Source organism: Acipenser ruthenus, chromosome 26 (assembly GCF_902713425.1).
Source record: "Acipenser ruthenus chromosome 26, fAciRut3.2 maternal haplotype, whole genome shotgun sequence".
NCBI classification, from domain to species: domain Eukaryota; kingdom Metazoa; phylum Chordata; class Actinopteri; order Acipenseriformes; family Acipenseridae; genus Acipenser; species Acipenser ruthenus.
This window is the reverse complement of record NC_081214.1, coordinates 5333462-5359552: the sequence shown is the minus strand read 5'-3', so window position 1 is coordinate 5359552 and position 26091 is coordinate 5333462. Positions and strand designations below refer to the sequence as shown.

General features: G+C 38.9%; 3 protein-coding genes across 9 annotated transcripts in view; 1 reads left to right on the top strand and 2 right to left on the bottom strand.

Annotated features, from left to right (window-relative positions):
* Positions 1 to 4207, bottom strand: part of LOC117430373 (cytospin-B-like) — a 79917-nt gene extending 75710 nt beyond the window's left edge. Inside the window, exon 1 of one of the 2 annotated variants that reach the window (XM_059001017.1) lies at positions 4095 to 4207. The gene's annotated coding sequence lies outside the window, so the exon portion shown is untranslated. Of the gene's footprint in view, positions 1 to 2918; positions 2992 to 4094 lie in introns of those variants that run through there. The other variant, XM_059001016.1, reaches the window with a different exon arrangement.
* Positions 4208 to 5391: 1184 nt separating this feature from the next.
* On the top strand, positions 5392 to 9897 carry LOC117429268 (mitochondrial import inner membrane translocase subunit Tim22-like). Its single transcript, XM_034048597.3, has 4 exons — positions 5392 to 5733; positions 6465 to 6661; positions 7466 to 7538; positions 8933 to 9897. Exons 1-4 carry the CDS (start codon positions 5454 to 5456, stop codon positions 9007 to 9009), a joined length of 627 nt encoding a protein of 208 aa, XP_033904488.3. The 5' UTR covers positions 5392 to 5453; the 3' UTR covers positions 9010 to 9897.
* A 386-nt stretch (positions 9898 to 10283) lies between these two features.
* LOC117430827 (active breakpoint cluster region-related protein-like) overlaps positions 10284 to 26091 on the bottom strand; it is a 130292-nt gene continuing 114484 nt past the window's right edge. For all 6 annotated transcript variants that reach the window (XM_059001012.1, XM_059001013.1, XM_034051328.3 and 3 more), the window contains 7 exons: positions 19723 to 19782; positions 18884 to 18993; positions 17945 to 18084; positions 16404 to 16538; positions 15705 to 15810; positions 13000 to 13147; positions 10284 to 11966 (listed from right to left, as the gene is read on the bottom strand). In XM_059001012.1, the coding sequence (XP_058856995.1) occupies positions 11877 to 11966; positions 13000 to 13147; positions 15705 to 15810; positions 16404 to 16538; positions 17945 to 18084; positions 18884 to 18993; positions 19723 to 19782 (789 nt within the window). In that variant the 3' untranslated portion in view covers positions 10284 to 11876. The remainder of the gene's footprint in view (positions 11967 to 12999; positions 13148 to 15704; positions 15811 to 16403; positions 16539 to 17944; positions 18085 to 18883; positions 18994 to 19722; positions 19783 to 26091) is intronic.

Here is a 26091-nt window from a genome sequence, read left to right as displayed (position 1 = left end):
CCAAGGCCATCAGTGCAAGTTCATGTCAACTGGCAGCTTATTGCTTTGAAAGTTAAAGCAGGGATGGAAATAAGACTCCTATTGCATAGCAGTTTCACACGTGCCAGGTTTTAATAAGAGCTTGATTAGCCCCAGTGTATAAGCAACCAGCTCGTGGATGTCTCATTAAACTCATAGTAAAACCAGGAATGGATCACAGTGCCATGCAATGGGAGTCTTAATTCCATCCCTGAAAAGGATTGGGAACAGAACTGAAATGTCAAAGTATCAAACCACACACACATAGCAGTGTTTATTCTATCTGGTCAGAATAAAACTTAGTACTGTATAACCACAGACCAGAAGATTGTATTTTATTGTATTTATTTATTTATTCAAAGTACTAGCACAGATGGTTATTTTAAACTCCTACACTCAAGTGAAACAGGCTGGGATTACATTAGGTGTTCTCATTTCCTGTCAATATGGAATCTGCCTCACCCCTCTACACACTATATCGACCTTCATTTACCTGGGGGTGTATCCAAGCATCCAGGCTATTCACTGCTCTCTGACGATCCCTGTGCAAATAACAGAACCTAATTTCAACTGGCGGCATTATACTTCCACCTCTCTTAACCTGACAAATAACATTTCTGGATTGGGCTGGCTATGCTATAGAGAAGCGCGGCCACCCGTTTTTAAATCCCTGTGATGACCAGGCATGCTACCCATTTTCAGTTACATACGTGATCTGCCTAAACAGCATCTGGATGTGTGACTCCGATAGCTTGGATCAGCGGGACTAGTGCTGCCGTTTGAAAGAGATCTATTTCCAGCTCTATATTCACCCGGTATTTGGTTTTCAAATGAGCTGTTCAGTGGGAGGCTATGTGACCGGAAAGCATATTGCATAATCCAGCATTTATATTCTCAGAGGATCAAACACTCCAGCCTCCTGCCATTGTATGGGTCCAGATCAGGTGAACCTAATGATCTGTCACCTGTTTTAAAGAATGAACGTGGAATACAGTATACTATATATAAAATAAAAACCGACTGAAAAACCGTAGGGACTACTCCTGTAAAAGCCTAAAGTCATTAATAAAAGTATAAATGTGTTGCTTTTCTTTTACATATAGTCATACTAGAGGAAACTTGAATTCTGTGACAAACGTTTTGACTAGAACTCTTTCTGAAATGTACTGTCTTTAATGATGATATTGCTGCACAGTATGTGCTACTATGAAGCGTTTCTATAGTTTATTGAGTGTTTTATAGATTCACTTCTTGTACATAACCTTAAGCAATAGAGAGAATGCAGTTCTAAGCAGCCATTTCTATACATGGCTCCAGAGGAAAGTACATTTCACTGCAGCCAGAGCTGGTGCGGTGTTGACACACTTGTTCTTCATCCATGGTCTGGCAGGGAGTCCCATTTCTAGGACAGCCTGATCCACCCGGGAATACACCAAGCAATGAGAAACTGAAATGATATAAAGAATCTTTTCCAAATACATGGGAAAACGAGGAGAGACTTACCTAGGAACAGCAAACCACCAGCGCTTGGCACTGAAGCCATTTTAACCCAAATCCTCAGAATGAACTAGGATGGTCTCCTAGTCCTGTTCCTTAAATTCCCAGTCAATGAAACATAAAGCGGTCTGTTCAATTGATCTAAATGAAAACCACTGTCCTTTAAATCACTAAATGGCACCCACCCCATCATCTTTATACAGACACAGACAGTATTTAAATCAACTATAACTCTTATGCCTCCAATGTTGACCTCCTTATTATCAAAACATTCTCTAAGTCTGAAAATAATCTAAGAAAGAAGCCTTAACAATACAAGGTATTCTAATGAAGTGGCACCACCTTCTATATATTAGTTATTTGCCAAATGTATTTCATAAATGCATGTGGTCTTTATTTGGGAACATATTCTGCTACCACGGCTGCAGCATTCTGGGTCATCTGAAGATCTGTACCCTTCTCTATGATTTTCCTTTTTTTTTACCTCACTTTTTGTAAACTAATGAACGTGAATCATTACAATCAGAAACTCCCAGCAGTATTTAATTGGCAACATTCACAGTTTCAGCTGCATGCACTGCAATTATGGAACAGAGTTGCCAATTCACCTTAAAAACGGGCTAAATATATCTTTTTGTTTTTGTGTGTGAAGTTCTTCAGTACAGCCTAACTTTGCAGCTGTATGCTTGTGTGACTTGTTAAAGCACACAGTGTAATCCTGCCTTAATGAAATACTTATGCAACCGCTAAAGGGATGTCACAGACATTTTAATTGAAGGTTATAACTGACCAAAAAGCAGCACAACATCAATAACAGCATCCAAAATAGAATGAATCCAGAGGTAAGTTACTTCTAGAAATGGATACTTAACTTGCTTACCTGTTCTGTCTTAAGAAGCAAAAAGGGGTTCCTCGACAAATGCCTTTCACAAATCATCTTTTAAACTGGAACTGTATTACAGAGCACAGAACAGCTTGCAGGGAACAGGCTGTCTGTTTCACCAGTGGGTAGAAGTAATGGAGACTTGACTTTGGTACAGTAGGATTTTTATCCAACCTGCTTCAAGGATGGGGGAAACGTTTGTATGAAGGGGTGTTCAGAGTACCTGTGCTAAATGTCAGGTGTCTATTTTCCAGCTTTTCTGTATACCGTCTATTCAAATTTTCTATGTGTTTCTTACTCATTCTAAAAAAAAAACAACTGGTCTCGCACCAAGTTCACAAAGCAATATGTTCTGGTGAACTTTGTATAGCGGATCACACAAGTGCCACTGTTAAACAAACATGTCAATATGTCCTAAAATTAAGAAATCCAATTTAATATACTTTTTGGCCCAATCATATATAGAGAGGTAGAATTTATTGGGATTTTAAATTAAATTACATTAAACAGATCTGCTTACCTACTTTTGTAGTCTTTTGTCATCTCATTGTTGATCCTTCACTTCTGGTTTTGAATTCTAAAAGTACCCTGTGAAATACCAGGATATTGCCAGAAAGGAGTACATTCTTGTAAAATGTACAGTACACGGGAAAAAATTGATTAATTAACAAAAACACATATTTCCCATGTATTCCGAAAAAAAGTTGGTACATGTTTTCAAAGCATTGACTCCAATCTATTTAACCAAATGCATTTTGTAACATTAAAAGTACAATATTTGACACAAGTTTGCATATTGGGACCCTTCTGGAAAAGGTGTAAGGATGTTACAATACAGAAGGGTAGGTAGTAAGTAATGCCAAACCTAAAGGCGAACAGTATTTTGGCTACTAACCGATGAAGTTTTCAATCTCACTCTTAACGCTGTCTCGCATATACAATGCTCTTTGCAAAAACCAATACCCCGTCTAGTCTGCGGACATTGAAGGTTACATGACCATATTGCAAAGAAGAGCAGAGACGTTTTAAACAGGTAGCTTACGCTGATTATTAGTTCAAAACAAATCTGACACTGCCGAATATAAGTCAACAAGTGTTTTTGCCCTAATACATCTAGATAGGGCAAACCAGAAAATGAGGTTTTGTATCTCGTTAGATATATCACGTTTAAATATTTTAACAACTGTACATTAATGACATTATTTGATTTTTGTCGTCGTCCCCTTGTACAAGTAATTGATGATTATGATTCAATGTCCCCGTCTCCTGTACTGGTGCCCCGCAGATGCGCATATGAACGACTACTGAATATTATTGTACAGTACAACCGCAATCTATTGTGTATATATTTAACTCGATACATTATGATTTTTGGCAGCACTGTGGAATTGTATATTAACTGAAAATCAAACTAGCATCACAAATGTGGAACCGCGCTGTTTATGTGTGTTTATACTTCAAATCCAAACATTCTGCAAAACATTCCGAGAACGATAAAATAACACAAATTTACACCATACAGTACCAAACTTAATTTGTATTATGACATAAAGGAAACGCACACCTTACATGAATTCCGTTTGGTTTTTTTTAAAGGCGTAAATATAGAGAATACCTTCCTATGCTTCAAAATGATATGCAGAGATATATATTTAATAAACAGAAGGCACTGAAAACGAAACACCTGACAACTCACCTGTATCTCCAGCTGCTATCTTATTACAGCGATGCTCTCTGATAATCATCGACAGTTTTCAAAACGGCCACCAGGGGGAGGTTGCGCAGCGACTGCAGCTGGTGCAAAGGCTTCTGGTACATGACGTTCTTTTAAACTTCGGTTTCTTTTTTCATTGACGATGCGACAGGTACTTCTGGACTACTATTCCCGTAATCCAGCGCGAACGAGGCAGGGGCGCACAATTTCGCATTGCGATTAGTGGTATAATTATCCAACATAATAACAAAATTAAAATGACAAATTCACCCAAACCGTAATCGAGAAAATGTATGATTTGCATAGCTTGCTGCAGAGTAAGGCGGAGCTGTGAAAATGCAACCATACGTTTTACTTATGCAATACACACTGTAGTTTAGTAATCTGTCATGACATCCCATTTTATTTATGATTTGATTGATGGGTTTAACATATTTAGTCGAAACAAAGTCTGATCTCGTTTAAAAGAGCTCTTTTTTGTTTTCTAATAACAGTTTGCTGATACACATTGCAACGGTCTCAGTGCCCGCAGTGTATTGTGTATGAACGTAGAATTCTGCGCTAGTAATAGTCACTAACAGCAGCATGTTCATTCTTGGCAATATATTCTTGGTGTCTATTCTTTGTTTTTTATACAATGAAAGATGAGTTTAAACTGTTATAATGCCAAATTTAAAAAAAAAACCCAACACAACAACACTTGACTATTTATTTATTAAGCCAGTTTACTAACAATTATTGTAAAGGTTATGTTCATATGGATTTGTATCTTACCGGACACACGACTTCTAATACATCTAAATGCATTTTCCAGTCTATTTCAGTGGATTAATAATAATAATAATAATAACAATAATAGTAATAATAATAATAATAATAATAATAATAATAATAATAATAATAATAATAATAACAGCTCACAGCTACAGCATGCTTCTTCAGAGTATTTTTGCTCCCTTTTTTTTAATTATGCGCTATTCGTTAAGACCATACGTGAATGGAAAATGCTAACGTAGTAAAAAGCACTGTTTTTAATGAACTAACACACTGAGCGGACGTGGTTGGTACCCAGCTTTCCATACTGCAGGTTGACCGCAGCATAAGGATACATACGCCCATGCATGCAGCATCGCTGTGCCGAATCTGCAGTTCCCAATGTGTACAATATCTTTTGGTATTTATTATTATGAATATTCCTTCCAAGTAATCCATCGATTCGTACTCTCAGCCGTTTTAAAATCGACTCTTTAAACCTCATGAATAAAACCCAGTGATTATAGTTACATAAATGCCGCATACTGATAAAAGCGAATTCACAGTTCTTAAACTACATTTACTCGAATGCTTACTGTCTGCATAACCATCATGGCGGCGCACAGAGGCAGCAGCTCCGTTTCGACCTCTCCGGAGTCTCCCCCAGTTATGGGGTCGAGTTCCGAGGACGCCCCGCTGCAGTACAGCCTCATCCTGAATCACCTGATCGGGGATAAGCGGCAGGCACGGGAGCTGAACCCCGCGGTGATGGGGGGTTTACCAAATCCGCACAAAAGTGAGGAGCAAAAGATGATCGAGAGGGGCATGGAGAGCTGCGCCTTCAAAGCGGCACTAGCATGCGTCGGAGGTAAATACATATTCTACACGACACGTCATGTCTGGTATGTTACAGAACACAGATCATTCAGTATATGACGAGGTATGGATTCGTTAAGCGCACACCTGTGTCTGCTAGGATATGCCTACGCACTGGTACCTGTGTGACTTCTTTATGAATCTCAGTAAAGCTGTTAACCTGTGCTTAACTTAAGTGGTATACCTCACAGTGGCATGTGATAAACAGCCCGTGTATTTGTTATGTTTGTAAATAAATGTCTGTGTAAAGTGGCGTTTGGGTTTGGCATGTGTGATTATTAGGAAACGGATGGCAAGTTAGTTAAGTTTTGGTGAGCGAGCCCTGATTTTGGTTAGCACCATACATGCACCAGACCCCTGATTTGCAGAAGCTTGCTGTGTTACACCACAACATTTTGATGAAAGCCCTGCTGGCATGCTACTTGCTCGATTCCTGCGCCTAACCCTAGACCAGGGGTGGACAATTAAATCTGCACCCAGACCCTGAAGTAGTTCATAGTCTCATTTCACCTGATACACCTTGAAAGGAATGGCCTGCCAAGACTGAGATTGGACACCTCTGCCCTAGATGCAATCTGGATGCAACAGACATCAGTCACATGTTTTACTGTAGTCAAAAGAATGCTTGACATTGCACAGAAGTATAGGCTTGCACATGAATTGTAATGTACAGACTAAACTAAACTCACGCTTGACTGCGTATTATTCTTTCTGTCCTTCCAGGTTTTGTTTTGGGCGGAGCGTTTGGTGTGTTTACAGCTGGTATTGATACCAATGTCGGCTTTGACCCCAAGGACCCGTTAAGAACACCAACAGCGAAGGAAGTTCTCAAGGACATGGGGCAAAGAGGGATGTCTTATGCCAAAAACTTTGCCATTGTAGGCGCCATGTTTTCCTGCTCAGAATGCTTGATAGAGTCAGTAAGTACTGTGCCTGGTTCTGTTAGGGTGATCAACATGGATAAAACACCAAGGAGGGGCACTATTTTAAATTTAAATGCCCACATTTTTTAAATTTTTTCAATCATATTTATTTGACGTGACTTTAACTATATGAATAATTGTAAATGATTATTGAATAGCATTGGGAGTGTTGTGAAAGACAGTATATTGGTTTGGTGTTTTGAATATTGAACAGTATACTTGGCTGACCAATTCATGTGGACACAGCACCCCCCTCTGGACGTTTTGTGTATTGCAAATTTTTTTTAATGGGGACAGTGTCTATTTGGAATAATGGAATAGACTGCAACTCTACAGCTGCTGGACAATTGGAGGTTACAGAAACAAAAACAAATAAAAACATTACTCTGTTTGCAGACAGAAACAATGTTGCAAGCTTTCTGCAGATTCAAATTACAGTGGCCCTGCTTGCAAAATGTGTTTTCCCAGGTTGTGCAGATGTTGTGACAGCTTATTGAAATAAATTGTGTGTCACTCTTGAATTGAACTATATATAATCTTGAGAAACACGGTTCCAATTGTGATGAGATTATTCTTGAGGGTGTCAGAATCAAGGCCATTGTGACCTACTTGAGTTCAGGGCTCATTGCTTGGGCTGATGAAGGGTGTCAGAACTGCTTGACCAAATGTTCTGAATTCTATTCTGCTCTAAGTAGGTCATGTAGAAGATTGCTCATCCTATGAAAATATCTGCATATGAGCTTATAGTATTGCACATTGTACAGCCTTGAGTCCTGGCAATAAGTCTGTTTTTCTGTCCAGTACCGAGGGAAGTCAGACTGGAAGAACGCTGTTCTCAGTGGATGTGTCACAGGGGGTGCCATTGGATTCAGAGGTGAGTGAGCACACTTTTAAAATAAAGCACGTTTCTACTTGTCTCTGAACCAGATAGGCGTGCAAAAAGCTAGTCCTGTCACTTTAAGGACATGTTAATATACAATACAAAAATATGAAACTTTTTAAAACAATCAGTTATTGTAAGTTCCTTTTTGATATCCTTAACCAGAGAGTTGGCTTTTATTTACTAATAAATACGTCTCTTCTTATTGCAATGACTCAAAGCCTTCTCTACATAGCCAGCCATTTTTTTATTAAACATGATCGACAAAAGCCTCCTATCAAACTTCACTGCAGACTATGGTGGAGAGGGGCTATTGGAAATGAACACGCTCAAGTATAATTTTAGTTTGACCAGATTGGTTCAGTGTGGAGTCAGTGCAATACAGCACATTCCTCTATTGATACTTAAGGGAGGAAATAAGACAAAGAAACATGTAAACTAAAACTAGAGATTTTTGGCAGTGCCTGCAGGCACATGAGAGTCTGAAAAATGATCAAAAGGTATTAGACATGAGAGGGGGGGGTGGGGGGAGTTATTGAGATGAATATTTCAGGGCAGAAAATAACAGATTGCTTTTCAAAGGAAAACTGGAACCAAGGCAAAAATGTAGATGAAGGGGGAGAAAGATCAAAGTATTTACAGAAATAAATATTGCGTATGAAAAGTTACAAAGGGTTGGCAAAGTCTTTAAGAATGCAGCTTGTCAGTAGACTTCACTGTTTTTCTGACTCTTCTCACCGTTGCCTTGACAGTGCAAGAACTGTAAAGTCTCTTGACTATATTGAAGAATCCAAATGATTTTAAAGCTTTTTTTTTTTTTACTCTAAGCTCTTTTGCAGAACACATGTTCAGTTCTACTCTCCCACATGACAGGGGAGAGCAGAACAACAGGCTAGTTATTCATTCATTGAGTCACAAACCTTTGGTGGAATCCCAGGTGTAGTTTTTAATGTTTTTCCTTCAGAATATACAATTGTATAAACAAATGAATCATACATTAGAGTCCCAAAGTTATAGAGAAGGTTCTTAACTGTGAAACGTGTTTTATGTCTAATGACTGAACATGTGTGTACTCTATTAATAAAACGTCTACTTCTTTAACATGTGGAAGAATAATAAACAGCAAACGAAAGGTTACCCAAGGGAGCTGTGTTTAACTGTTAAAACCCCCAGAGTCTGATGTTCAGCTTTTACAGGAGTCCTGTCTCTAGTTTCAAGTGGCTCATAATTTTGAGGTTCAACTGTGTATTTTATTTTTTTGCAAAATCCCCCAGGATCTTATTTTTGAAATGTGAACTTGGACTGCAAATAATTATAGCACCGAAAAAGTGTCACATTTCAGACAAACCGAATTAAGAATAATTAAAAACCATATATATTTTTTGCAGCTGGGTTGAAAGCTGGAGTCCTTGGATGTGGAGGCTTTGCTGCTTTTTCTGCAGCAATTGAGTATTACCTGCATTAATGCACATCCAGAATAGACTTCTCTCTGCTGCGATGCTCAAAAGAAGTGACCAGCGCATGGCAGGAGTGTGTCGGAGACATCCTGGGGCCGGAACACCTGAAATCGCCTTGCATATCACTGCTGACGTCCCTTCAGTTCAGTCTCCAGTGACACAGATTCCCACTGCTACGGCTGCATGGATGCAGTATGTTCAATACAGGCACTGTTCCCACAGTATAAAAGTATGCAACTGGCTTGAGTTTTCCGTACTCATGGATTTGATTTAGCCACAGAAAATACTGGACTTTAACTAAAGCAGAAAGGTAACTTTTTGTATTTTTATTTTATTTACTGTGACTAGTCAGTGAATATAAAGGCATATGAAAAATTTGGAAAGCTCCAAATGTAAAAAAAAAAACCCTAAACAAAAACAAAGTGTTCAATGTCGAAGTTACAATTAAATTAAATCTTTGAGTTATTGTGAATGTCTTATTTTCCAAAACGTAAGAAGTTGATGCCTGACACTTTGTAACCTTATCAATGGTAGTTCTGAAATGCACTGTGGTAAGTCGAAACCTTTTATCAATTAAACTTGGCAGGTGCAGGCACCAAATTATGTCTGAAAAAAGATACTGGGACACCACAAGTCAGACAGTACAGTACAAGGCCCTGTAGCTGATATCTGAAAGGGTTATTGCATCCTTTGCCTAATACGGGCACCTATTCCATATTTGCATTTGCTTTGTGCTGCACCAGAGGTCAATTTACCTGGACCCTGCATAACAAACCTTGTGAAAGACAAATAAGCGTCTGTGACGTTTTGTACGACATCTATAGGCCTGTGGATATTGCACAAGGCACTGTAGATACCACTGTAAAAATAAACTCTGCTCAATGTATTCCAAAGCAGTTTGTGTCCATGGATGTTTTCTTAACCCAGTAAATATCCCTTATAAATGTGATTGCTTGTAGTCCTATTTCTGGTCCAATGTGGCGGCATATTTAACAGATTTAAAACTTTGGAATATGGAGGATTAAAAAGACATTTTGTACAAATGTTGAGGGGCTACCCTTTATTGACTCGATTACTCACAATGTTTCGTCCACAAAGCCTTACAGTAATCTACAGAACTGGAAGTATCACACAAAAAATATATCTCAACATCTTATTCAAGTTGTTACCAAATGAATCTATTCTAGAGGTACACAAGATAATCACAAATGAATGAAATGCACCCTTGTCTCAACATCTTCCAGTGCGGTGCATCGCTGCAATTAAAGAACTGAAGCCTCGGTGACAGAAGAGAAGGATATACTTTTAATGGCAAGCAGAAGAAAATTCTCAAGATCCAAAAATATCATATCGACTTGTGTTCAGTACATTTTTATTTATTTTCCAAAAAAAAAAAAAAAGTTCACATCAACATTTATCCTTCTTGTTTCCCATGGAAGTAAAATGCACAGTCTTGGTTTTCTTTAATCTTATATTAAAAAATATTAAATAGTATTACTATCTAACTGCTTATTTTGTGATATGTCAGATGCTGGATATCAGAAAGTCTTTTGTAGGGTTCTACAGTGAAAGAGCATTGATGAGGATACACCAAGACAATTGTAGGATTTCTGTTACCCAGCCTCCTCCCTTACTAATGAAGCAGTACATGCAATGAGGAAAGCTACACCCATCGTTCCCCATAGCTACTTTAGAATGCTATGAAGTATTAAGAGCTGTATTACAATGAAGTGACTGGGAGTACATTTCTATGACAACTCCCATTAATCATGTTTTTTGTAAAAACTTAAAAATAAGGGAGTAGATTTGAATTAAATTGGGATTTCCTTTTTGTTTGTTTATGGATATGTTACAGTACGTTTCAGCCAATATTGAACTTACAACATCACCAACCTTCAGAATAGCTTCTAACACTCAATACCAAAAATAAAAAAAATGAAATGTTTCTGTAAAGGATTTCAAATGAAGTTCTGGATTGTACAGGCACACGTTAAAACCTTTAATCCAAATATTTTATTAATAAATAGGGCAAATTTTGCTTTTACATACACAACAGAGAGCCATGCCGTTCTCGTACATTTTCAGTTAAAATACTCCTCAGTTAAAATCCACTCGATTTGAATTATTTCACAACTCAAGTTTGGCTACCAGTTCACACAACCCCACATGCACAAAGCAAAATAAACCATTTAACAAAAAATATTTATAAAATATGAAATGTAATTTCTGGAATGCCTCAGAAGTAAACCAAGTAACAGAACATTCTGGAATGACTAACTGGTTTTATACCACCATGCTACTAACATTTACCAGACACCATATTCTCTCCCATCCATCTTGGGAGAATGACTGTACCTGTTTAAAACATCATTCTCGGTTATCAACGCTGACATTGCAACAAAGGAAAAAGGTCCTTATTTTAATGCCATCCCCCAGCTGTCCTCAAGATCCAGGTTAGATGAAAAAAGCTACAGGTGCTGTAGCTGCGAGTAGGAAACTTCCGGCTTCAAAGTTGACCACAGAAAATCTTTACAGAGTTAAACACATCGGATGGAAAAACTCAAACTGCTAAAAGCAGGAACCAAAACATATGTCTTCAGCTACTCTGGATTCCTGAACGATGGAAACCAATGCAAGTGCCAATAATGTCCGCAGGAAACTGAAAAGTCTGCTGCTTTTTGTCAGTCTTCGGCATTTACGAAACAGACATGAAACAGTGCTTTCAACACAAAATACACTAGACGTGACTAATGCAAAGGGAGCACAGTGTCGGTTTCTTTTTCTTCTATTAAACCTGTACAAAAAAGTATGTGTCAAAACGGGCGGGGAGCCCGTGCGAGCGGAGAGGGCTGTCCCTTCTCAGCCTGCCCTGGGTCTACACATCAGTGGAGTAGTAGAGTGTATTACGTTTCAGCTCTGCGATGGAAATCGGGGCGTGCTGAAGATAATACAGCAACACTTGGACCTGGATCACAAGCAAGAAGAGAAAAAAACACACAGGTTAACTGCTGCTAGGCCTAGTCGTTGCAATAATGTGACCTTGCTACACTCCAATAACGTTTACCATTCCCCTGCTGTAAATCTCCTGTTAAGTTGTAAGTGTTTTTACTGTCTGGAGTTATGTAATGTGTATTAAAATCACACAGGATGTACCATACAGTTCCTTTTCAGAGAGTCCTTAATTGTTCAAAAGGCTCAGACTATGGGGTTTATTCAACTGATCTAAAAAGGTGGCAGACCTAAATACTGCAAACATTTAAATCACTGAAAGGAACATTGAGAAAACCTAGAACAGTGTGTGTGTGTGTGAGTCTCTTAAGTGTAGTTTTTGTACTACTTTAATACTGAAATGGTGGAGGCTGCATTTAGACCCTCCACTCTAGATCAACAGTAACAGTTTCTCTTGACCACACACTGTACTGACAGATGTATACGATATACTTGGATATTGTGTATAGATCTGAGGAGGACACATAGCCCTACTTCTTTGAATAGACAGCAGGAGGTCTCTACAGCAAGAGCGATCAAAGTCAAAGCTGAGGAATGTTGGCGAGAACTCATCTTTGTGTTTCCTGTTTAGATTTCAGACCAGAGAAATGTAAAGTGTGGTCACTTAAGGCGCAGCTGTTATTCCATACTTCCCAATAAACAGTGTCCCAAACATTAAAAAGCTATACGAGATAATCCTACACCTGTAAGGCTACCAGTGTGTGTTTAAATTAAATTATCACAAGACACACTGAGGTCCACAGCTATGAACACCAGTGCATCTTAATACTTTTAACTCTATAGCTGTCCTGCTGATGTTTTCCTCCAGGTGATTTTCAACCCACTCTCTACATACATTAGGTTTATACATTTTAAATCACATTATTATATCACAAAAGGGTCAAGAATGCTTAAGTATATGTTTATGACTGCGTTGTCACTGACATTTACATTTTTTCAAAAATTAATCTTGAAACGCACACAAATTTTTTACATGGAACAATGCGTACCTGTGCCATGACATCATGTGACCAAATATCTGAGGCCAGGTTGATGTGTGCTTTCTGTTCCACTTCTGAGGGCCTGAGCAGTGTTGGGCCGAACACTGTGCCCAGATTGTGCAGGGACATCTTATTGATGGGCTCCTTTTCTGCAACTCTGCAGAGATAATGAACAAACAACGTTATTCATTTCAATATCTTTAAAAAAAAAAAAAAAAAAAATCAATCAAAACGATCAACAGGCCCACTTTGCATGGTGACCACCAACCAACACTGCTCCCAATAGCATCTGATGTCCACCCAAGTGCTGATCAGGTACAGTACTGGGATCAGGCAATATTTCAGTCAAAACAAATGCTAAACTTTGCATTGAGCCAAAGACTTGTGCGTGACATTCTACGGCACACCCAACACGTTTCCCTCCCTGCTGTATTTAATGACGAACAGTCGTTTCCTGTAATATCAGAGACGCCTCTGTAGTGTTATGATGCTCTGAGCCCCTTAGTGTCCTGAATCCACAGAAGCCTTGCTCCCTGAACATAGCATTTCCTTGCAGACTCATTAGGCTGGGCTAGGCAGGCGGGTTCAGCTGTTTGAGGGCACTGTGTTAGTGTATGTTGGGGAGGGAGGGGGTGTTAGATACACTAAGCCTTTGTTCCTCTGCCTTTTCCACCTTCAAAAGCACAGCTGGCAGCAGATGTTAGGCTACAGAGAAGAAAGTGGCGTCCAGCCTTCCTGACAACTGTTATGGAGGAATTTTAATGGCAGCTCCACCCGTTGTGTCTTACTGATCTTCCTCGTTGCGGCTTTCTAAAATAAGTGAGCACAAGTGTTCTGTATGCTGCCACGCCTCGGTTTGATCCCTGCTTTTCCAGACATTACTTCATGCCATTCGAATGCTGCACATGCTTAGCACGATTAATACACTTTTTTTCCAGCAGCAGTTGGCCACCTTTTGTCCAAGCACGTACTGCCCTTGGAACAAAATTGTTACTGGGGCAGTGACCCATTAGGGCGAGCAATCTCAACTGCAAAGCAATGGCCTTAGACACAGTTGCAGCGCCGGCTTGCGTTAGGACAGCTATTCAAAAGTAACATTATTATTAAAGCACTCTCCGAATGTCATTGAAAATCCTCCTGAATCACACACAGTGGTCTCAAACGTGGTATTACTAGATATTAATGCACTAGTGGCGTTCCAGTCATTGTCAGCAGGTGTCCACACTAGGTAGTGTTTGTCTGATGGGAAGCTGATTCATGCCGCTGCCTGGTATTATTAGGTCCAATAGTTATCTCCAACAGGAACTCCATCTAGTGAATGACAGCTTGTCAATTCAAAGGTGTGTATCTTCACTAGTCATCCCAATGGCTAATCAACACTTATGTGACAATCACATATTTGGGTATACTGTCTGCATAGGGTTAATTCTCATATGCACTGTTCAGCTCAATGTGTGCAGGAGATCTGTCATCATGTTGTTTCAGTTAGTTAATGTGGTGTTGTGGTAAAAAGGTGGCCATGTTTACACTACACAGCAGGGGCTGTTGAATCCGGGCCAGCCCTTTGAAGACCAGCTTTCAGGGTGTTAGCCAACTTCAGTGATTATAAGGGCTTATAATGACAGCCAACCATATGCTTATTACAGACAATAAACGTTTGCTTTCAAGGCATGCTTTACTTTTCCAACATATTGCAATTCATTTACATTTTTAATTGCCACAAAAGATGAATTATTAAAGGGTACATAAGGACCTTTTTATTTTTGTTGTGTTACATCTTCCCATCCGATAAACCTGATTTTACACAATATTGTATTTTCATGTGTGACTGTGCTCTTCTTCTCACATATCTAAGATATACAGACTGATTTAGTCCCAGATTATGAGTACCCTCTGTATGTGTGTACACTGGATTAGGTTTCATCCACCTCATCAGATTTCCACTGTATCGTTTATCGTTTATCCAAGACTTTATCTGAACAGATTGCCATGAAAATGTTTCTTACCGATACAATGTATTGACTATGGCAACGTATCTTGTATATCATAATCTTCTGGTGTCGTTCCAATGGAGCAATGTGGGAACATGCTATATCCAATTCCCAGACAGGAAAAGTTAATGGCTTTTCCCTCTGCACTCAGTTTTTCCAGTACATACACTCCAGCCAAAACAAGGAACTGCTCTCAAAATCTGAAAGGCTACGAAAAATCCTACAGCTTCCAGCTATTTATTAAATTGTACTTAAATGTATATATAAAAATGCAGGAATCTTTATAAAAGATAAAGGAATACTGCAGCACTCAAATACTTTCAAGTTTCAATTTCATTGTATCTGCTGTGGAAAGAACACACAGGGAATTTACATCTCAAGCAAATTAAACAGGATGACATCTGGGATTGAATCTAGATAATTCAGTGCGTGTGCTGCCAAAGCGAGCACAGATATAAATAATTCAGGATATGCAAATGTTTCAAATGCAACGCTACAGATAAACTGCTGCATCCTGGCACCTTTGCTACAGATCTGCACGGTCTGACTGCAGCTAGACCATTAGAGAGAGCTTCAGCTGAACAGATGAAGTGATCAGGTACCAGGAAGCAGCTGTCTTTCTAATGCCTCCTACCTCCTCTGGCTACTGGACTGTTCAGAGAGTTGCACCCTTGATGCCAGGCCAGCTGGACTCTTCCTGTTAACTGCCGTTTGTTCTCTTACCTCTTCAGGTGCTCCAGCAAGGACAGGAACGTGATGAGGTTGGGTTCGGGCAGGGAGCGGAGAAGGTGCATCATACAGTTCTCCTTGGCAGCAGGGTCCGAGAGAGCTGTGTGGATATAAGCAGCAGATCGTCAGCAAAGCATCTTTCACAAACACAGCACTGGGAGCCGCATTCTGGCTTGATAACTGCAGCTTAATCCTTGATCGACATTAGGATCACATGTGCTATTCTTTAAGTTTAGTCTATGCTTATAATGTCAAACGTTTGTACTTTACACAACACTGTATGATATATTTAGTGACTGTTTAACCATTACCAGTGGAAGCAAAGTGTCTAGCAGTTATAATTAATGTGCAATCTGGTACATTGCTGTACACTATAATGTCAATATTTTTTGTGCTCATTTAAACACGACATCCGGTGTCTGAAGAGGTTCTTTTTTTGGAAAGCTAATTTACCCAGGACCTTTGTGACCGCACAAAAACAAACTGGGGAAGTGTCATTTGACCCCTGCTCATTTTGTCCTATTTAGACCCAGCAATGGCATTTCAATGGCAATTGGCAATTTTGCAAAGCAATTAAAACATGATTTAAGGAAGAAAATACTCCTCTGTCGCGTGTCAATAGCAGGTCCTAAATAAAGGTTGAGGTAGAGAAGACTGTACTAAAACATTGGGACTAGAAATGCAGTTCCATACCTATTCCCTCCATGAACGCCAGATACAGCCTGTCTGTGAGCAGAGGCTCCGGCAGCTCTCTGAAGTACAGCTTCAGAGTCCCGGCTATGGCGTTGATATCCATCTCACTCAGCATCACCAAGATATCTTTGGTATCTAGTGGGAGAACACAGGAACATTAGCACAGAACAGAGCAACTGGAACAGCACAGCACTGCTGTACATGTGGCACACCTCACAACATTACCACATTCAGAGGGGCCCATCACCCACATCACTCAAAATGCCAGAGCCCAGCAACTGAATGACTGAATAACTTACTAGTATATGAGAAAATGCTACCTTGAGTGCCATTTATCCATTAATTTGAGATCATTTATTCTCAAACTTAAACGGCTGCTGAGGAGGAATGTAACATACACTACGTAATATAAGTTTAATTATGTGTCTTTCGCCACTAAAATATCTGTAGTATAGCTGTAGATATTATACCTGGTACTGTACATTATAGCGGGAATGCTGATGGTATCAATGGAAAGTTTTAATGAACCCTGCTGTTGCACAAGTGGACTTATATGAGCAAAATATGAGGACATCAGCACAGCCCCTGCATTGCAGCAGCATGATTCAGAGCAAGTCTCTTGAGCATTACACATCTAATTCATTCCAATAGCTATTATCCGTTCAGGTGAAGAGGATGAAGAAAAGAGATCTGTTGCATAAATCATGACCTCATCAATGTTTAATTTGTACACTGGAGTAATGCATGCTTATATATATAATACGCAAGATCAATTCTAACTGTGTCTTCTGAAACTTCTGTTTAGTTTGCAGTTCACTTATTAACATATTGGGGTGTTGATTAATCTTCAGAGCAGGATATTGAATTATTTGGCCTGGTTGTATAAGCTTGGTACATGAAGGACCTTATTTTATTGATCTAAGCCACAACAATGTCTGTCTTATTAATGAAATGATTTTATTAACAAGCTACACATTGATCACTGATGGATCTAAATGTGTAAGAAAAATAAGCACCATGAAATCTTTTTTCTATTAAGATTGTATTTGCAAAAGCTATTGCCGTAGAGCAAACATATTTGCTTTGAAGAGAATTACAGTAATATCACATCAATCTGTGCTTTGAGCAGTTGCTCTCTCTTTTTAACTCTCCCCAGGTACACAATCTTGCCTTGAGTAAGTGCTGTTTACAAAGCACAGTGGGTCTTTGCATTTAATAAAGCCTTTTACTGTGAAACCTGAGCGGTGTTTTGAAGGCACCCTTTCAAAAAGTTTACAGCTACCTGGATAATAGTAAATTGTATATTGGCTTTGACAAAACGTGCTGTTGCCAAAATGAGTTCCCTGTTGTCAAGCTTTTCCTACAGCAGGATCCATCTGCCGTCGAGAGCTTTAAACACTGGATTGTAATACGAAACGAAACTGGTAAGACAAACGTTTCACCAAATATAGGTTCATTCTTCTTCAGTGTTTAAGCACCATATAAAACTGCCGTGCAGTTGAAATCCCTTTGCAGCGCACATTCACTGAAACAGAACTCACTCGTGTCGAACACAGCTTTCAGAGTCTGAATGTCTGTAGCTACGCCAGAAATCCTGTAGATCCCGACCTCCTCGATTCCACGCTTCTCCACCTCCTCAATGCACTGCCGGACTATGTAAGGCACCTTGGAGCGTTCCCGTCTGAGGACGACAGGGAAAAAATGGGAAAGATCAACTTCCAAGACCATGTGTTTTTATTATGAATATGAATTCTAGGAAAGAAGATACTAATTCTAAAGGATGGAAAGACACAAGACTGAGTTAAAGGAAATTGAATACTTTACAGTATTTTAATGCACCAGTGTCAAGGGTGTTGTTTTTTTATTATTTATTTTGCAGTTAGGACAGGACACCAGTGCTAACTTAGACTTGACCCTGTTTAATGTCTTATCCGACAAGCCTGCGGAGGTATGACTCCAGTTGTATAGCAGTTTAAGCAATTCCACATTTTACTATAAGCTTAGTTTGGTCTTTTTGCTATATGGTTTGCCTTATACAGTGGGCATAAATATGCTACCAGTAAAATGCAGAATGGCTCAAACCTTACGCAGTGGGAGTCTGATTACCTTCAGGTTCTGGGTCTTTATCCAGCAGCCTCATCCCTGAAAAGCTGCATTAACTGGGAATGAAGCAAGTTGACAAGGGACTCCATGCTTCAGCAGAACAGGAAAGGGCAGGCTATGTACGTTTCACTGCTCGTCTCTATTGAGCTATGAAAAGAGCACTCAGTATACTGCTCCCCTAATGGGTGCTCAATAAACCCCACCAAAGAAAGTATTAATTTCCTAACACTGAGCTGTTAGACTTACAACAGCACGGATATCATTTATTTTTAATGAAGCGGGAATTCTTTAAAAGCTTAAAACTCAAGAACCCATTTCTAAAAATACGTTACAGACTGGAACTATAAAAGAAAATGAAAGAAAAGGCACAAGCTTACTTTGTAACCACGCTAATCTTGACTCCAAAGACTCCGCTCTGTTTTTTCGATGGAGTTCTCTTTAAACTCAAGTCCCGACTTGTAAACTTCATTGAAAACTCCACCTTAATCTAAAGAAAAGAAAAAAACAAACATAAATGGTTACTTCCACGAAATCGACAACATAGGCAAAAATACTATCAGGTGGTAATAGTAGAACATTTCAAACAGCTCTCAGGCCTCTGGTTAGGCTCATCGCTGACTTCTATGAGCATATTGTGAAAGCAATCAAACTGATATATTCATTAGTAATCTAGAGTCTTCTTTTCATTCTTTGCAGATAAATAACCTGGACCGATCTGCTGAGATCTCGTTTTCAAGGATGTCCGGTCCCTGTTTACAGGGTTTGGGACACTGAAGCCTTGTTTTGGAGAGTTAGCCCAGCAGGAATTTGATCAAACTGATTCAAAATGTATTTATTTATTTATTTATTTTTTAACACCACTAATAAAGTCAATAGGGTCTTGAATGTCCACTGAGTAGACAGAAGATTAGACCCTCCTGCAGAAACTGCAGTACAGTATTGTGGCTCAATGGGAAGAGTGCCCCCTACTGAGCAATCAACACCAATGCAGCACCCTTGCTAAACTTCTGAGCTCTGCTTGGTTAGCTGCAGACTGGTAATGGCAAACTAACACCCACTGTATACATTAAGTGAGTTCCTACAGTACATAAAAAATGAAACCAATTCCACACATATTCCTAATGAAGCCAAACCCCATCATTCATTTCTCATGTTCAGCCACTTTAAAACGCGTCTTACCTGAAAGAAACTGACAGTGAATGAAAGTTCTCCTTACCCCGTTCATCTCTATTACGTCCATGTGCCAGTTCTTGGACTGCACCGTCTGTGGGTCCAGCTATGAGAGAGGGAAAGGAACAAATCAGTCCTGGTCCTAGTCCTATTAAGACAAGTCTTCAGTAGACATGGCTAGCAACTTTCTCATGTGTATACACTACTGATAATCCGACAACCCTTCCTGTCCTAACTGAATGAAACCCACACTGCAGTTCTGCACATTTTTACTTGATTCACTATTTCTGGGCTACAGGTTTACTCGTTTTACGGTATTCATACTTTTGCTCGGTTAACAATGTGTGCATGTTATAATCTGAAAATGACACCACCTCTATATGATAATCCTAGTCCAAAATATTTTGAAAAGACCATGTGTTTCTATGCAAGCACCTTTCCAAATGTATCGTGGCCAAATATCTTTGGAAACTTTCATTATCACAGCGTTTTAGGTCGAGCCGGGAAGCGAGATTATTAAGAATTTCCACCCAGCGCTTCAGTGAATCTGGGTTATTTTTGCAACACAGCTTAAGGGAACCAATTTTCCGTCGGGGGAATGTTTCCCAGATAAGCCTGGCTATATATAACCCTTGGGAACCTAGATTTTCCTGATTGGATTTCCGGGGTACTAAAAGCAGATAAAAGTAAAAAGCACACTGTTCAAATCTCTCCCCCTAAGTGGGTTGTATTCTTTATTTTGAGAAGACCAAATACATTTTCATCAACTTTGAAAATGTAACTTCATGACTGTCAAACATTACTGGAGAAAGAGAGCAAGAATGCACATAATATATGCCTTAAAAAGTAGCAACCTCAGTGAATTTCTGTTGCAAAGTCTGAAGTCCACCACGGTGCTTTAGCAAATTGATACCAAATTAAATGCTCCAGGTCATGCCCCTTGTGCTCCCCCTCCCTGTCCACTCCTCTCTCCACTGCCCTGCCACAGAGGTGAGAGACCAGGGGCACACAGAGGGACCCTGGGGAGCCATTAAGCACCAACACTAGCCAAAGGCAGAGACCAAAACCATTTGGAATTCATCATCATTGCCGTCTTAAAGCTTGGAAAGAGAAGCTGCTTTATTAAATCTGTTTAACCCTTCCCAGAGCCCCGGGCTGATTCAATCAGCAGACTCACACACAAGAGAGAGAGAGAGAGAGAGAGATGTGAAAATTGTTTTATAATTGCACCAGATGGTTTATGGTTAGTAATTTATTACAAATACATTTTGAAATATTCTATTCGGCACTAAGTATGGAAAGTAATGGAAAATAAATAATAAATAGGCATAGTTTTTTATCCATGGTATATTGGTTTAATGTACTGGCCTGCTATTTTGAATGGAGTTATCTTTCCTAGACCTCTGCAGTGTAGAAAGAGTTAAGGTGCTTCTAGATATGGAAGGATTTAAAAGCGGGACTCCAGATGGCAACCGATAGCAGCCTCACTCTCTCCTATGGAACTGGCTGTGTTATTTACAGCAAGCAGGTCTTCAGAGCCGAAATACATTTGAGGTGTTGTTATTGTTCCATGCCAGGAAACTATTAAACTTGCAACTATACAGTATTTCAAATGAGTTCCTCGGACACGGTTTCTATTAATCCCGATTTGCACTGCAGGAGGTAGACGTAAGCAGTCCCATACACGAAACAGAACACAGTTTCTATTCCTGTACTGTTGTGAACAGTTCAGGAAAGATGCCAGGAGCCTTTTATATTGGGCCTGCTAGACCTTTTATGCAGACTTCTTCTTATTTTCCTTTTGTCATTTCTTCCAATTGCATTTAATCTTCCCGTTGAAACTATAAAATCGAGTACAACAGGGTCATTAAAAACTGAACCGCATTCTGACATGCACTTAGTACTTCAAATCATTCCCTTTAATTAGATTTTTTGAGATTGTCTTAGAAAGGAAGTCTTCTACCCCCCTGTAAAATAATTGTAAAAGATTCGACCACAAAAGCCTTTTGAGTAGCCTAATTCCAAACTATATTACCTTGAAAAACTAATCATCAGGCTGGCAAGAGAAGCAACACACACAAAATGCCAACAGAAAGCCTTTGAAGATGAAGTAGAAAAGACGATTATAAGAAGATGCCTTCACTTTAATTTATTTTTAAGACCAGGGACGATCAGTTAAATAGGACTAGAATAATGAGGGTACTTGTTATCTTTCGTGATACAACAGAAGACCCATATGAAGAGACAGATAAAGTATGCACACTCAGTTACTAGACACAGTAAGTCAATTAAAACTTAAAGGAATTTATACTTGGAATACATATCACTTTGTCGAGGGATTTAAGACATTCTAAGAATGCGGACATGAAACACTTCTGTTTGCTTAAAAAAGAATGCACTTCCAATGAAGACAAACAGGCACTTTAGCAGATATAAAACAGAAATTTTAATATACAACACCAAACAACAACTTTTTGTATTATTACGGATGATCTAAGTGTTTGTTACAGGTTAAAGGGAAAGCAGCTTCAAATGACTTTACATTGCCCTTACTATTACGTGCTGTTTGCACTCATGCAGGGTTCTGTGCTCCTAAATCGAGTTGGTATCACTGTCAATATACATGTGAAGTAGATGGGCTTGGAAGAGTATTTGAATGGAATGAGGAATGAGGTCCCTGCCTTTAGGATTCTCTGGACAAGCTCAAAGCCAAGGGTAAGGAAGATTTTAGAAAAAATAAAATGAAAGAAACAACACCCAAAACCACTCGCAGTAACTTCAAAACATCATAAAATGTTTTACATTTAATTCTTGGCCTCCAAGGAGAGGAAACCACAAAAACTAAGGCAAGGAAACCACAAAAACTAAGTTCACTTGAAGCCAGAGCTGGATTCAGACTTCCAGAGGTGAAAGTCATGCAAGGTTATTAAACCAGCCTGCTGTGCAGCCTAGCCAATAGCTTATAATTTACAACACCCTAAATATTCACGAGAGAGTCTCAGCTGGTTTTATTGCACAGCGCTGAACCTTCCCAGTGAATACTTTGTTTGTTTCTTTCAAATGGAACAAGAACATCTTGAAAAAGTACAGACAGTAACCACTGAGTCGGTCGCTGGTAGCTTTTCAATGCTGAAGCATGACTCAGTACAGTGGGAACAATTCCAACATTTTATATTAAAACAAACAAAAAAAATTGTGCATGTGGAATGCATTTTCCATTACGGATTTCTCTGATAAAATAAAATGGTTAAAAAAAAAAAAAAGATTAGGAAAGACTAGGAATTAATCAAACCCTGATACAGCCCAATATACATTTCAGATTTAAATCAAGATGGTTATTCCATAGGTGAATAGTTCAGAAAGTTGACACATTTGTAACAGGAACGTCTGTGGCACTTTGAGCTGACATATGAGTGGAATATTAGTTCTTTTTTTTAGGCCAAGTCTGGCAGAGACATCCGATTCTAGCTTACATTTCTTACAGCTTTTAAACAAAAGAAAATATTTTTTTCACTTGTGGTTAGAAAGCTATTTGTTGTAAATATTATTTACTATCACAGCCCAAAAGTGCTGCTCAATACAACGATGTAAATGTGGCAGTCTGGCTCTAGCTTTAACATACACAGAAGCCTTGGATTTGGTAACACTTTGAAAACCTAGAGAACTACAGAAACTGAAGGTATACACTTGTAGCATGAAACAGTAAGCTAGGTTGGCTGTATAACATTTTTCTACATTTTCTGCAGTAATTTATATATGATGACAGTCTCTTGCATATTAAAATAAAAAAAAAACTCTCTTCATCGCTCGCTGCAATAATGAAAGAATGTAATTAGTGCATTCAGCATCGTCTGTCTTTGATCTGTCACCGCTCGGCATTCCCTCAATCACTCTCTCATATTTAACATTCACCTCCAGCACTCTTTCCTGAGTCAAGGCATTACTGACCAAATGATGACCCCTCCCTTCCTGTCTTGATTTGCTTTATATTTAACCTAATTTGGGTGCCTACAGCCATGTCAGTGTTTTAACATTATGTCTTGCATTAGAAAGCTTTAAAACAATATTTGACAGCAGATGGATCTCATGTGAAAGCAGCGGCATGGTCTTTCTTTTCCTGGAAATGCAAACCTCCAGCGACTGCACGAATCCCTTTGATTAAGAATATTTGATCTGGTCTGGAAACTTCACAGCAATTACTGAACCATTAACTCAATTAGCAAGAAACTCTCCGGAGTTTCCTGAAGATGTCCTTAAAAGAACAGCACTTTTCTGGTCACAAACTCATTCATAAACCATTCTTTTTGCAGTCTTTGTGATTTCCGTATTGATTTGAGGATTGTATTGCTCATTACATACTCATTATTAAGAAAAAATATGTTTTAAATCAAAGTGGTTCTTTCTGCATTCTTTTTCAGTATGTACAAACGATGATGAATTACGTTTGTATTATTAATGTGTTCTTTTGCAGCTGTAAAATAACTCCACAACTCCACACAACATTGATTCACTAAACATTCATTCTTGCCAATTTGTCATACTGCCATATTTCACATCCCTGGTACAGTATTTTGCATATTAAAATTATCCTCTTGGCACCCATTTGGATCCAATTTGAATACAAATTGAATCCTAAAATGAAAGTAATCCGGAATTAATGCTTTTTAAATCTAAGAAAAATACGGCTAAAATTGGACCCCAAGTTCAAAAGCAAGCGTTCGATTTTGGAATTTTCAGTTGACTTATCAAATACTTCCAGAAAATTCACATTTTACCACAGACTCTTGAGACTCTTGTTTATCTTACAAGAAAAGATCACTCACAAACCCAACATCTAACATAAATAAACTGGGAGTGCAGATAACTCTCTCTCCACCACAGCAATGCTGTCTGAACTTGCTACTGTAGGTACCAATCCCCGTTGCACCTTTCTTTAAAATGAATTAACCCCAATGACAGCTTTCGACATCTTACTGCAAGTGGAGTCTTTTATCAAGCAATTATTCTGAAATTTAAAGCACCAAGACTCCATCTAATTATTTAGTGTAAATCATAATATTAGGCATACCAGGGACAATGACATTGTGTTAACCTCCTAAGGGAATGCATTATTTTGCATAACAATCTGCAATCATTTAAATGTGACATTTAGCAGAATGAATGGTAGGAGGGGGTGATGGCTTGAAGGCTACACTTATGCAATAATGGTGTCTGACGAAAGTAAATGTAACGTATGAAACTTGATCTCGCCAACAAGCAAAACCACAATGCGTTCCTGGCTTTTCCATGCTGATGTAATTAAGTGAACCTGAAACTTTTGAGCCAAAAAGCCCATAATTATGGGTAATAACTTAAAAAAAAATTCAGCTTTTCATTCAAAACACATGAGCTGAACAGATTTGCTTTTATATCACCAGTCCTGCTCCTATTAACTTGCTTATCCAAATTAGGAAAAGTATATTACCTATAAACCAATATGTTGGTGTCAGTTTTGGCCGCATTGACGAACATTAAAAGGTAATAAAACCTTAAGCTTCTTTAAAAATGTTATAACAGTTAACGCAAATTAGCTTTAGGTGTCAGCTACCACATCCTGTTGCTCTATGGGGATGTGCTGTTGTGTTTTTTCTACAACAGCATTGCGAACTGGCAAAGTGACTTTACAGTATACTCACCCTATATCTGTGCACACACACACATTCTTTACTGCAAAATTCAGTTACAAACTACTTAGCAAGTTCACAGACATACATACAGGTATCAAATTCTCAAAAACAAAAACTCCCTTTGAGTATCAAGCATCATTATTGTCACGACAAGTGCTTTCATTCACAAAAGAAAAATGTAAAAGCTTGCATAACAGTGTCACATTCAAAATGCATGAATGAAAGTTAAGACTGAGGGGCGGTGGTGCAAATAATAACAAATACCTAGTTTCCTTAGGCAGGACCAGGCGATGTGCCAGAAATGCACTACACTGTGGTTAGTATCACGTAATAATGTGGTTGAACTGTTAAAATGATCTTAACAAATACAATGCAGACGCTCTACAATGAATGCAGTGCGCTTCCAGTTTAGTCAGTAGGCTTGCTCGCTACCAAATTACAAACCCATTGCTACTCAACAGCCCTGATTTCTCTAAATAATGCTGCTAAAGGATTAAGGTTTGCAATAAACGTCTCTAAAGTATTGATTGTTCTGAAAGCTGTAGGTTCTCTCTGAGGTGTCCTTGATTTTGGTGGCTTTGCTCATTGGTGTCGGCACCTTTTCCCATAGCTGTTCTGTCCACTAGTGGCTGTCCAGCATGTTACTGCCACTACATTCTCTAGCATTGCTAGAACAGGAAGAAAAACAGACATTTTCATTGAAACATTTTTGGTTTTACTAATACAACTTAAAAGGATACGTTAGCGCT

Bases quoted from the DNA above. Each gene is read 5' to 3' on its own strand.
- LOC117429268 (XM_034048597.3), top strand. From the start codon at position 5,454: ATGCTTACTGTCTGCATAACCATCATGGCGGCGCACAGAGGCAGCAGC. The intron at 5,734-6,464 runs GTAAATACATAT...CTGTCCTTCCAG, and splicing joins GGCACTAGCATGCGTCGGAG to GTTTTGTTTTGGGCGGAGCG. The intron at 7,539-8,932 runs GTGAGTGAGCAC...TATTTTTTGCAG, and splicing joins GGGTGCCATTGGATTCAGAG to CTGGGTTGAAAGCTGGAGTC.